This window comes from Arvicanthis niloticus, chromosome 20 (assembly GCF_011762505.2).
Source record: "Arvicanthis niloticus isolate mArvNil1 chromosome 20, mArvNil1.pat.X, whole genome shotgun sequence".
Taxonomy (NCBI): domain Eukaryota; kingdom Metazoa; phylum Chordata; class Mammalia; order Rodentia; family Muridae; genus Arvicanthis; species Arvicanthis niloticus.
Window position 1 is genome coordinate 27,012,323 of NC_047677.1, and position 13,746 is coordinate 27,026,068.

At 48.7% G+C, this 13,746-nt stretch overlaps 1 protein-coding gene across 4 annotated transcripts in view; it reads left to right on the top strand.

Moving 5' to 3' along the window:
• Window positions 1–13,746, top strand: part of Lrrc20 (leucine rich repeat containing 20) — a 100,674-nt gene that overhangs the window by 36,069 nt on the left and 50,859 nt on the right. For 3 of the 4 annotated variants that reach the window (XM_034524883.2, XM_034524884.2, XM_076917179.1), the window contains exon 3: window positions 5,089–5,238. The exons of the other annotated variant lie outside the window; for it this stretch is intronic. In XM_034524883.2, coding sequence (XP_034380774.1) covers window positions 5,089–5,238 — 150 coding nt within the window. The remainder of the gene's footprint in view (window positions 1–5,088; window positions 5,239–13,746) is intronic. 4 annotated transcript variants of the gene reach the window in all.

A 13,746-nucleotide genomic window follows, 5' to 3' on the forward strand; every position in this document is an offset into this window, starting at 1 on the left:
AGAACAGGAAGAAATATCTAAGCGCTACAATGTAAACTGTGAAACTTGGAAAGGGTGGTATGAAGGCTGAAAATGGGAAAGTGACTGACAGCCGAGAGCTGAGAGTCACTGGCGAAAGAGCTTTCTTTCTCCGCTTTCAGAGAAAGACCTCAAGAATCCCATACAAAATAATGCAAGAAGTGAGCAGACTGTCCCATGGGGCAAATCCAAACGGTTAATTGACCATGAAATATAATTAGTCTCGTTACCCAAAGCATTGCAGATTAGGCCAAAGGGATACCACTTCCCCTGGTCGTATCACCAAGGTGTGTTTTTAAAGCACAGGCCTCAGGACAGCCAGAGCTACACAGAGAAACCCTGTCTCAGAAAAAAAAGAAAAAAAAGAAAAAAAAGAAAAAAAAGCACAGGCCTGTTGTTGAGTAGATCTATAAACTAACATAAAATTCTAGAGAGCAGCTTGCAATCCATGTGAGGACTGTGTATTTGTCTCTGGCTTATATTTTCCCTTTGACGCTATCTTATGTTCTATTTATAGATTAGTCTTCATTTTTCTTTATACTATTATGTAAGCGTTTTTATCTTATAGACTTTTTTGCATAATCCATTGTTTGCCTTATTTTTCTTAGAAAGATTCAAGTGCACGTGTGTGTGTGTGTGTTTGCATGTGTTGTGTGTGTGCAGTGTTCTTGGAGGCCAACGAGGGTATTGGATCTCTTGGAGTTGGAGTTACAGATGGATGGGAGCTGCCGTGGAGGTGCAGGGGGTTAACCATGGGTCCTCTGGAAGAGCAGCAGACTCCATTAGCTGCTTTGCTTTGTCGCTTCGCCAGTCCCTGCCTTTTTTTTTTTTTATGTTCAATGGTCTATCTTTTATGTTTTGGTTTTTTTTTTTTTTTTTTTTTTTTTTTTTCCCAAGACAGGGTTTCTCTGTATAGCCTTGGCTGTCCTGGAACTCACTCTGTAGACCAGGCTGGCCTCGAACTCAGAAATCCGCCTGCCTCTGCCTCCCAAGTGCTAGGATTAAAGGCGTGCGCCACCACCGCCCGGCGGTCTATCTTTTATGTTTCTGCCTTATATACTCTCTAGGTTTGGAAAGATACCTTCGCCTAAGAGCTTACATAGATAGTAACTCTACAGATTTTTCTGTTGGAGATAAAAGATTCTGAGTCTTAGGTGAGTCTCTTTTGTTTTCCCCCAAGCTGTTAAGCGAGGGTACTTTTCCCCCCTAATTCCTTTGTAAGGCTCCCATTGGCATTATTAAATTATGATATGTTTTCTTCTGGGCTCAGTATTTTCTTTGTACGATACTTCTCCTTTTGGCCTCTCTTAACTAGTGTGACTTTGAGAGTGACTGTAACCCTGCCTCAGATTATTCTGTTTCTTCTCTGCGAGATGGAATTTGTGTAGAAAATACAGCAGACATTCCTTTAAAATCGGCAACATGGTTCATTGCAGTGGTGGCAGACACTTTTAATCCCAGCATTTGGGAGGCAGAGGCAGGCGGATCTCTGTGAGTTCAAGGCCAGCTTGGTTTACAGAGTGAGTTCCAGAACAGGCAGGGCTTCATAGAGAGACCCTGTCCCAGAACCAACCAAGCGAAAAAGGCAGCATGTTCTGGAAAGATGCCTCAATGAATAGTTAAGCTCCCACACTGCTCTTGCAGAGGACCCAAGTTTAGTTACCAACAGCCAGGTTGGGTGGGTCACAACTGCCTATAACTATGACTTCCAGGATCTGACCCCCTCTTCTGATCTTCTCGGGCACCTGCACAAATGCATGTATATACACAAAGACACACACATATGCATAACTTAGAAGTGAAATAAAATTCCTTTTTAAAATGCAGCACCATTTAAGTATTTTATCTTGTCATCAGTGAATACATTGTCTTCACATAGAAATTTATTCTAAATATATCTGAGCACAGACGCAGAAAGGCGCTAACAAAACCTAGGATTAAGAGGTCTCAGTGAGCCGGGCAGTGGTGGCGCACGCCTTTAATCCCAGCACTTGGGAGGCAGAGTCAGGCGGATTTCTGAGTTCGAGGCCAGCCTGGTCTACAGAGTGAGTTCCAGGACAGCCAGGGATACACAGAGAAACCCTGTCTCAAAAAAAAACAAAACAAAAAAAACCAAAACAAAACAAAAAAAAAACAAAAACAAAACAAAAAAAAACAACAAAAAAGGTCTCTCAGTGGCACGCATGAGGCTCCAGCTGTTCAAACATCTGCTCAGGGCAGCAAGAAGGCTTCATGGAGCAGGTACCCTTGGACTTAGAGTTGGAACAAGAGGAGAGATCCCGTGGGCAGTTGTTTGAAAAGGGCTTTAGTTATATGACAAATAATTGTGGTTATTATATGATGATTTCCATGCGCTTTGTATTAGTGTCGCTCTTAGGAATAGGACCTTCAAAAGCCACATTTTCCTACTGGGAATACGGCACAGTGGTTGAGTGTTTGCCTAGCAAGCTCAAGGCTGCAGGTTCAGCTCCCAGGGCTGCACAGCAGACAAACAACAGTGTGTGAAAACTCATACTTTATCGCTGGCACTTGGGATTATTGTTGCACTTCGCATATCTCTTGTGGAACCATCTGCAAATACCCAGCAACCCACGAGAGCCATCTCTTCTGTGGAGAAGAAATGGCGTGTAGCTGCCACAGTCCCCGAGAGCCCCAAGGGCTCAGAAGCCAATCACCAGCAATAAGGAAGCTCCAGAAGATTCTCAGAAGAGGTGTGGAGGGAGCCAGCCTTGAAGCAAATGAAGGGTTTGAACAGAGTGAGGAGGGGAGGGTAGAGGGGGCGGGATCTGTCTATCTGCCAGGCCCTTTGTGAGTTAGGATTTGATCACAGTTCATCTTCTTGGCAGCTGCCAGTCAAGCACCACTGCCATCATTTTATACAGATGTGGAAACTGAGGCACAGGGCGCTTAAGTGGCTTGGGAGAGCCTGGTGGCTTAATAGCATAGCCTCTGTGCTTTCTGTGTTTCTCTATGTGAGCGCACAGCTTTATGGAGTGTGCCGTAATCCACGCGCCGTATAGTTCATCCATGTGAACTGGACCACCCGAGCCTGGCCACCATGTGGCTAAGTGGGTGGAGTATTTCCCCAGCCTATGCAAAGCTCTGGATTCGATCTACAATATTCTGTGAGGCTGGGTGTGGTAAGGCTCCACCTGTGTCCCCAGCCTTTAGGATGTGGATGCAGGAGGATCAGAAGTTGAAAGTCGTCCTTGGCCACGTAGCGAGTTTGAGGCTACATGTGCTATATGAGGCAGTGAAGAAAATGGAGGAAGGAAGGAGAGGAAAGATGAAAAGAAAGAAACCCTTTCTTGGTAGGACGCTGCTGCAGCAATTCAATTTCAGAGCATTGCACAGATTTCCCCCCCCCCTCCCGCCCTCCCACCACGCACAGACTCTCCAGCAGCCCTTGCTGTGGAGACTCTCATCAGTCTACTTGCTGTCTGAGTGGATTTGCCTCTTCTGATCATTTAATGTAAACAGAGTACGTGCAGTGCTTACAGCTGACTTCTCTGGCTCGGCACTGTGTTTTCATGATTCTTCCATGTTATGGTGTTTCTCTGTCGGCAGGGGCATGTTCTTAGGTGCACATGCACGTGTGTACATGTGTATGGCGGTCAGAGGACAACCCCTACTGTCGTTTCTCAGTTACCATCCATTTACTTTTCCTTTTTTTTTTTTTTTTTTTTTTGAGATGAGATCTCTCTCTGGCCTTTGACTCAGGAAGTAGGCTAGGCTGGCCTGTGAGCCCCAGGGCTAAGCCTCCCTAGCACAGGGATCATACACACACCCCACCATAACTGCCTTCCCTGCACCCCATGGGCTTTGGGGATCACAATAGGCCCTTGTGGTTGCAAGGCGAACACTTTTCCAATGGCACCACCTCCCCAGCCCCTATAGTCTGCCTGCCTGCCTTTCTTTCTTTCTTTCTTTCTTTCTTTCTTTCTCTCTCTCTCTCTCTCTCTCTCTCTCTCTCTTTCTTTCTTTCTTTCTTTCTCTCCCTTTCTTCCTTTCTTTCTTTCCTCTTTTTTTTTGAGTGATATTTCTTTTTATGGGCATGTCACCTACTTCTCAGTCTGTGGCCAGTTGTGTCATTTTGTTTTCAGGCCTCGTGAGCAAAGCTACTAAGGACACCTGTGTGTCTTACATTCTTTCTCTCTTGCATGCAGACACTTGTCTTTGTGGCCCCTGGGTTTGTATGTAGGAAGGGTGTGTACTGGCTGGTTTTGTGTCAACTTGATGCAAACTAGAGTCATCAGAGAGGAAGGAGCCTCAGGTGAGGAGATGCCTCCATGAGATCCAGCTGTAAGGCGTTTTATAATTCTGGGTTCTATAAGAAAGGAGGCTGAGCAAGCCAGAAGGAGCAAGCCAGTAAGCAGCACCCCTCCATGCCCTCTGCATCAGCTCCTGCCTCCAGGTTCCTGCCCTGCTTGAGTTCCTGTCCAAAATTTCCTTTGGTGATGTGGAAGTGTTAGCTGAATAAACCTTTTTCCTTCTCAATTTTCTTTTTGGTCATGCTGTCTTGTCATAGCAATAGAAACCATATCTAGGACAGGTGGCATCCCTTGGTCATATCGTGACTGTGGTTAATCACTAGCGGAATGCTAGCCTGTTCTGCTCAGTGGGTTCTCTGCTGCTGCTTGTTTGGTCCAGGCCTGGGAAGACGGTCAAAACCACAGAGTCTGAGCATTGTGTGCATCCAATGCAAGCAATCAATCATCAAGTACCGTTAAGAGGCTGCCTCCTTGTCAAGTGTTTGATTCCAAAAGAATTGGTTCTGTAAGGAAAAGTTCAGAATAGTGCCTCCCTGAAGGACATCGTTATTGTGACTTGAAGGATCTTTTGTCTCTTGGAGTCCTGTTAGGAGGCTGCAGTAATAGAGATGGAGAAAAACCCAAGGTTCAGAGTGTGAAAAAGGGACAAGAGAGCCATAACGGTGAGAGGGGTACGGCCCAGGCAGGAAAGCGTGGAAGGTGGGGGGTGGGGGGGATGGGTTGGATCCACATAGGTCCGGCAGGTTCTTGGTTAGCTGTGTCTCATGGTTCTGATCTGTCTTTGTCCTTTTTGCTGCAGACCTGGCCGACTGCAAGCTTGTTTCTTTCCCCATCTGCATCTACAAGGTCCTGAGGAACGTCTCTGACCAGATCCACCTCATCACACTGGCTAACAATGAACTCAAATCCCTCACCAGCAAGTTCATGACCACCTTCAGTCAGCTTCGAGGTAGGCCATGGGTTAGCTCAGGCGAGGGGAGTGTGACCAGCCCCTGACTTTCAGGATCTCGCCCCATCTGAGGAATGTCCCCAGAGCTAGCCTTGGTTTAAGCAGACCTATACCCTCATTCCCAAGGGTAGCCTTTGAAGATAGACTTGTGCCTGGAAATCTCTGGGTCAAATTCTGTTTCCAGCTGACTGAAAGTAAGATTGACTGAAGACAAGAAGGTGAGTCCTGGCTGGACTCCCTGATCTGACGAGACCAGCAGGCCCAAGGACATGCATAACTGTTCCGCTTCTCCCTCCCTAGCACAGTGCTCTCTCTCTCTCTCTCTCTCACACACACACACACACACATACACACACACACATTCCTTTCTCAGTGCAGTTTGTGACAGGTGCCAGCAATGTCGGCTTATCTCTCTTGACACACACAGAGTTAGTAGAATGGTTAATGGAGGGTGTTAGGCAGGAGGCCAGCAGGTGGGCACTGTAGATCTTTTGCAATGGTGTCTCTGGTGACTGAGCACCATGTGCTGAAACTGTGGTACTGTCGTACCCCCTCCCTCCCTCCTTCTGGCCCATGGAACAGGACCATAGGCTAGACACTTGTGTAACAGTAGGATGCTAGGGTAGGAGAGGTCAGGAGACACAGGATGCTTGAGTAAGGGGGGGTCCTCCCTCCTAGGGCTCTCTGTCTGTTGAGGGTATGAAAAGGGTCCATGATTCTGTTTAGAGAAACAAGCACAAAACACTGGTCCTGTATGAGGAATGAGCAGGCAAATCTCAGATACCCTGATCTCAGCGGGGCAGACTTTCCCAGAGAGCCACGGGTATTGGATGGAGACCAGGAAGCAGAGACGGATATGGTTGGGCAACGCTTGGTCCAGCAAACAGGAAGGATTGGTGTGGTGGGACCCAGGAGGAAGCAGACAGGAGCTTCTCGGTGCACACGGATGAGCACGGAGGCCGGAGTAGTCTGGATCCCTTTGAGTGGAGGTTATAGAACCCAGTGAGCTGTATCTGAAAAGCCCCAGTGCTTGTGACTGGGGAGTGGGAGGAGCCTAGAGCGGGGCTTGTTTCCCCAGAGGCACCTGTGTGTGTACTTTGACCTAGCTGGTTTCTCTTTTCCATCCTTTCTGGCGTCTGCTTCTTTCCCTAGGTGAGGTGGGACCTCACAGCCAGCAGACTTCTAGGGCTGTTAGCTCATGTCCCTAGCTGAAATCAGAACCACCCTAGGAACATCTCTGTACACAAAATCACTTCCAGACTAGATGAATTGGGCCACCTGAGTGTGAGTCTAGGCCTTAGGATTAATGCAGGCCATTCTGAAGTGTTGACAGCCAGTGCTGAGACCCACACAGTTCAGGGCTTATCAGCACAAATGCCTAAGAGACTGGCTCTAGAGTAAGGAGTGACTGGTATTGAGCACATGGCTGTAGGGAGTAATGGGGACTTACCCACTGACCCACCACTAGTATGTTTGTCAGCTGGATTGTCATGAAAGAAGACGGGCTGGTGGCGTCCGTTCGTCTGATCATTTATCCAGTTTGGTTTTCCTGAGACAGGGTCTCTTTGTAGCCAAAACTGTTGTCAAACTCACCATGGAGCCAGAGACGATGTTGAGCTTTCGGTCTTCCTCTCTACTTTCTAAGCACTGGGGTTATGTCATACACTCCCATGGCTGGCTCCTGAGGATTACTTAATAAGAAATGATGAAATAAGCAGTTTGGGAGAATTTTCCCCAAGCTTTATGTAGTGTGAAAGCCGGCAGGAATGCATTTGCAATGTAGATTTAGCTTGTAAAATATTGGCATGGCCTCTAGCATCCTACTTCATAGAAGGGGATGGAGAGTCGAGGAGGAAAGGTTTCGGTTTCATTGCGCTGAAGAGGAACCGTGACCAAGGCAACTCTTATAAAGGACAACATTTAATTGGGGCTGGCTTACAGGTTCAGAGGTTCAGTTCATTATCATCATGGTGGGAAGCATGGCAGCATCCAGGCAGGCATGGTGCTGGAAGGTCCAAGAGTTCTGCCTCTTGATTCAAAGGCAGCAGCCAGGAGGAGGCTCTCTCTCCTGCACTGGGTGGAGCTTGAGTGCTACGTGTCCTTAAAGCTCGCCTACTCAGCGACACACTCCCACACCTATTCCAACAAGGATACACCTCCTAATAGTGCCCCTTTCCGTGGGCCACGCACATCCAAACCACCACAGAAGGACTTGGCTAAGGTTGCAGAGCAGAATCTTCCGGGCTTAGACCCAAGTGGGCTGCCCCACAGTATTAGATCAAAGGTCTTGTAGTGTTATCCCCAGCAGTAACCCTCACCACACCCCAAGAAAGTCTTATGTAGCCCAGGCTGACTCAGTTTGGTTGAAGAAGACCTTTTAACATTATGATCCTCTGCCTCTGTCTTCTAAATGTTGAGATTATATGTCCATCTTCTGTGGTGCTGGAGGTCAAACCCAGGGCTTCATCATACTGGGTAAGCCACACCCTCAATCCTGGATGTTTGTTTTCCAGAGAGGTACTGGGAATGTCAGGGTTCCAGGAGCAGCACTTTGACAGAGGGAGATCCTATGTGCTTTTCTTATCGTTAATCCAACACTTACGCACCTACAGTCTTCCAGACCTGGGTCTGGAGGTGGGAAAACAAAGGTGGCCAGTAAGCCACGTGTCTTCTTGAAGGAGCCCTGGGTTGTAACATGCTCATCCTTACCACTACCCTGCACCCTGAGGGCTCAGACGCTGGCAAGGGCAGACTGCAGAAGGGTAGACTGCTGGGCAGAGGGATTGATACTTCCCGAGGACAGTGGGGGCTGGAGGAAGAGATTTCAGAGAGCCCTCAGCAGCAGCTTGGGAGAAAGTGGTGCAGCTACCCGGCACTGTGCTCTCGCGCTCTCTCTCTCTCTCTCTCTCTCTCTCTCTCTCTCTCTCTCCCCCCCCCCCTCCCTCCCTCCCTGGTACCATTGGATCAGAGGACAGTTGAAGGATGCGTTTGAACTCTTGTCTCTGCCCCCACCAGCTGCTGACTCCTCTATCCCTCAGCTTGGGGTTTCAAAGGGAAAGCCAGCTCTGCTAATTGGATTTCATACAGTGGATTGTAGGCTGTAGTGGCCAGGAGCTGGGGGCGGGAGTGGGGAAGTGAGTGCTGAGCCAAGGCTCTTTCCGCTTTTAGAGAAATAGCTCTGAGCCCAAGTCTTTGTTGTGATTTCTCTTTTAATAGCACACACACACACACACACACACACACACACACACACACACACACTCACACCGTGCTTTATGTGTGTGGAGGTAGCAGCGCTGTTGACAAGACTCCTGTGCTATCTTCTGGGCTCTTGGACAGAACAGCTTCCATGTCACTTGTCCCCTGCCTGCCTCACAGGCTCTCAAGGGTACCCTGGGGGAGAACTCTCTCCATGATGCTCTTAGCTTCCCAGGGTCGGAGCATCTTTGAGTCTACCTTCCCATGTCCCTCACTCAGTTTGTATGAAATGAAAAGGCAGGACCTTGTCTGCAATGTCTGAGGCTCATTGGTTGGCTGGGTGTCTAACATCTAGGACACCTTAGGTTCAGTCCTAGAAGTGCATAAATCAGTTGTGGCGACCTGAGCCTGGGATCTCAGAACTCCAGGGCCAGAGGCAAGAGGATCAGGAGTTCAAAGTCACCTTCTGCTACCCGGCCTGTTGGAGGCCAGCCTGAGTTATGATAGCATGTCTTGGAAACAAGACAGCAGGACCTGAGCGAGGGAAGGGGTCAGATAGAGCCAGTGTGAATGGCTGGTGAGCCTGGGGAAAGGATCTCAGTGTCTGGGTGTCACTCTTCTGTGTGCCCATCTGCTTGCTTGCTGTCTAGTCTCGCAACTCTCTTGATTAATTGTGTCCTGGACCTGCTAGGTAGGAGTGAAGACCCCCAAACTCGGGAGACCCTTCCTCAAGTCTCGGGAAGTTGCTACCACCCACAAACTCGAAGACACCATACCTGGATGTAATCAGCAGAGGTTTATTGGGGAGAGTTGGCTAGCCAACCGTCAAAACTGTTTGTCCACGAAGGAACAGAATTTTGACAAAAGGCCAGCAAGCTGAGGGGATAATTTTATAGCATGGGGTGGGGAAAGGAAGGAATTTTTGCTCGGTTACACATGATTGGTTGCATTTTCGCGCAGTTACACATGATTGGTTGTTTTACAAATTTTGAACATCAGCAGGCTGTAACACTGGGAAAACCTCAAAGGGGGGGGGTAACCAAGAACAGTGGAACATTTCAGAGGAACCCACCCTAAATGATTTAGAGCCATGTGAAAATTACTCTGCATTCTCATTCTTCTCAAAAATGTAGTTTTACCATGTCGCTGTGCCCTACCCTGTCATTACCAACTATTTCAGGTTAAATATTTCTCACTTTCTCTAGTCACAGCCCCACCTTGTATCCTTTTTGTGGTCAGGAATGTGTCTTCCTGCTTTTGGGCTTTTCCCACCCACAGGTGGGGTCTACTCCCTGAGGCTTGAGGAATGTAATCCAGCAAGTGTCCTCTGATTCAGGGATAATGTCCTCCACCCAGAATGTGTCCCGGGGCAGTGAAGGTCTGAAATCTTATTTTCAGTTCCGTGTTCTGGAACCTGCACTTTTTCTGCTCAGGTCTAAGGGCAAAGAAAAAGTCTACATATATTTCATAAAATGGTCTTATAATTTTTCACTCTACATGAGGAGTGTGAGACATCCCTAAAATACACCTAAGATATACATATGTGTGCCCCCGCCCCCCCTTCCCCCCGCCCCCATGAGACACTTGGAGATCCCTATCCTTGTATCATGCTATAGAACAGGAAGCCAACCCCATCACGTGCACTTGGTAGAGGCTCCAGCGTAGGCAGGGGACACAGAATGCTTCATTGTGGAACAAAAGCAAGGGTTTTGGTGTGAGAGACTGCTTGGGCAACTGCTAAGGGCTTGCTAAAAGCAGGCATCCTTGGTGATGCTCTAGAGTTGGAGAGAGGTAGGTTTAGCTTTCTCCTCATGATCCATAGTTGGATATGGAGACGAAAACCAGGGAAGCTTACCCAGGTGTGATGGCTCCAGCCTATAATATAAGCCCAATACTTGGGAGGCAGAGGCAGAACCCAGTGGTTCAAAGCCAGCCACAGCTATCTCAGGAGTGTGAGGCTAGCCTTGGCTAAATGGGATTGTATTTAACTCATTATTTATCCTGTTTTCCCCCCACCCCCACCCCAGTTTCAGAAGCTGTACATTATTGAGTCCTGGCCTTTTGATGCCTGTTATAGGGATTGTTTTGCTTGTTGAACTGTTCTAGGCAGCAGTTCCTATGATGTCTGACTTAAGTGAGCAACTGTCCTAGCTAGGGGTTCTATGGCTGCAAGAAAACAACATGACCAAGAAGCAAGTTGGGGAGAAGAGGGTTTATTGGGCTTACACATCCACATTGTAGTCTGTCACTGAAGGGAGCCTGCTTTCTTCCCGAACCCAGGACCACCATCCCAGGGGTGGCACCACCCACAATGGGCTGGGCCTGTCTTTATCAGTCACTAATTAAGCAAATGCCTGTTGGGTTGTATTGTGCATGGGTTGATGGTGTGTGGATCCTGTGCCCCCCTCCAAGGGGCTAGGGCCTCTGCTCAGAGAGGCAGAGGCATGGGAAATTGACCATGTTCTCCCCATACAGCATTTCAGGGGTGGGGAGTACAGTCTGAGGTCCCCGTGGGGAGCCAGAGCTCTTGGCTTGGGAATCCCTGGGGCCAAAAGGCTGCTGCTGGTTCTTAGGCTGTTGGGCCCTGGGCCCAGACGCCACTGGGGGGCGGGGGCATAGAAGGGCTGAGATCTTGTAGGGAGCCCTGTGGGGTCTCCAACGATTTCCAGCCGGTGTTCCACCAGAAACCAGGCTGTCCTTCATGGTCCTGTAAATGCCCTACAGCTGGATCTTATGGAGACATTTTCTTAATTAAGGTTCCCTCTTTTCAGATAACTCTAGTTTGTGTGTCAAGTTGACATAAGACCAGGTGGCACATCAAGTGTCCTGGGCTAGCAGGCCCAGGTAATTGGCTTCTTGTGCTATAGGTTGTAGATCAATATTCTATTTGATACTGGCTTTCCCTGTTGTCAGTAAATTCAGTCTTTTGTGAGGCAGGAGTGGTAGTAAACACCTGTAACCCCACTTGTGAGGTAGAAGCAGGAGAAATTTGAGTTCTGGATCATTCTCAACTGCATAGAAAGCTGGAGGCTAGCCTGGGCTATATGAGACCTTAAAAGACAAAAAGCAAAATTCAATCTCTCACACCTTTGCCTTTCACCCAATCCAGTGGACGCTCGCAAGTCTCTGTCTTGGTTACCCTGTGGTATGTCCAAGCAAATAATAGTATAGGAACCCACATTCACTGGGCACTCAAATCTCCTGGCCCTGGGCGTATGGATTTTTCTTTTTTAAATTTCGTTTTATCATTTTGTGTGTATGGGTGTTTAGCCAGCATATATGTCTGGGCAGCACTTATATACCTGGTGCCCAAAGAGGCCAAAAGAGGGTTTTAGATTCTCTGGAACTAGAGTTACAGGCAGTTGTGAGTGGCCATAAAAGCACCAGAAGCTTCCCTGGAAGAATAGACAGTGCTCTTAACCTCTGAGCCATCTCTCCAGTTCCCCCCATCTGCCTGTGATCTGTCATTGTAAGGCCAGCATCATTTGGGAATGACAAGACTTAGAATTACATAGAGATAGCCCCCAAGGTCCTCACTGTTTGAAGGGGGAGGCAGATGTATTAGCCAGCAACATCGAAACTTCAGGAGTTGTCTGCTGATGGGTTGCCGGTGAAAGACTCCGAGGTGTGGGTGGGATCTCAGGAAACTCTAGAGAAGAAATTTAAAGTGGGGATTGATAGATGAGGAGGTGTTTGCCTGATCAATAAGGCGGAGTTTCTGTAGCAGCCGTCAGTAGATGAAAGGTATGTTTGGCACATGACTGTTAAAAATGATACAAGACCAAATTGTGCAGAGCAGGGTGAAGCATGTCCTCAGGGACTGATCTGAGGGAGCTATCTGCTTAAGCCAGAACATTCCAGAAGGGTCCCAGCAGGATGAATTGGGGTTAGAAAACACAGTAAAGGCATTAGGACAGGAGAAGCATCAATGGGGTAAAGTATGGAGCCTGCAGATGCCGGTGATGAGAGACTGGCCTTGAGTAAGTTGATCTTCAGCCAAGTCCTAAGGGGCCTCTGAGATGATGGGTCTCCTCCCCTCAGGCAGGGGCAATAGGGCTTGTGCCAGCTGAGAGTATACTGTAACGGACAAAGTTGGGCCGGGAGGCTTGGGCTATCTGGTCAACCACCCTGGGAGCCTTTGTGGAGGCTAAGCTAACCTAAACTCTCTATTGTAGGGAAAACAGGGTTGGCAGAGCTGGGATCAGGGACAGGCTCTGTCTGGATTAAGTATCAGGGAGTGTGGTGAAGGGTAAGGTGACTCACACCTGATCCTTATAGTGGGAAGTTGGGATGTCTTATGATTTCTACAGTGATGGGCTTGTTTGCTTGCCCAAGGTCGGCTCACATAACCCAGGCTGACCTCCCACTCTGTATGTATCCAAGGGTAGCCTTTGACTCCCAGTCCTCCTGCCTCCACTTCCTCTGTGCTGGTTCGCAAGTGTGCACCACTGCGCCGAGCTGTAATGAATGACATTGTTCTTTGTCTCCCGGTCTCTTTCTGTGTACTTCCCTAAGTGTGTTCTCTGAGCCTTCTAGCTGACAGGAAGACTGCTCTTGCTGTAGCCCGGCACCCTGTGAAGCTCCGAAGCTGCCCTATGTGTGCTCTCCTTCTCGGGCTGCAGGCACCCCTCGGGGCCTATCTGTTAAGGGCTTCTCAACTCAACAGGCTGCCATTGTTCTCACCACAGGGGCCTCCTGGCAGCAACTCCTTTGATTATTGCCAGAGAAAATTACAATTTAGTTCATTGCCTCAGCCAAGCAGATAGGTGCGTGGGGAGCTTCACTTCTTTCTCTCTGGCAAGCTTCTGGTATGAGAGGGCTGCACTGTCTGTCCTGCACTTGGAGCAGGAGTCTTAGGGGGCTGGGGGGGGGGGGATTGGAGAATGTGGAAAGTGTCCTAGGATGGCTTAGTTCCCGGTGTTCTAGAATAAAGGCGGCTGTGGGGGAGGTTCTCTGGGGCATGAGCTGAGGATGGATTGAGCCATCCTCACAGAGACCATCAGATGGCAGGACCGAGTGTGACCAAAGTCGTAAGACACTGGGCCTTCACTTCATGCTCTACATGGTCCCTTGTACTAACTTTTCCTCAGCTCATGTTCTTTAGCAAACAAAAGAGGCAAGGACCGAGAAAGGGGCGGGGCCAGCTGACCAGACACAGAAGTACCGCTGAAGTGGGGTGTCCACATCTTAGCTGTTTCCGGGGATTAGTCAGAGCTACTGTGGGGCACACGTTTTCTTCAGCATAGATCCCGATTAGAATCCTGGAGCCCAGAAAGACCCATCTCCACAAGGCAGCCATCATTGCTGTCC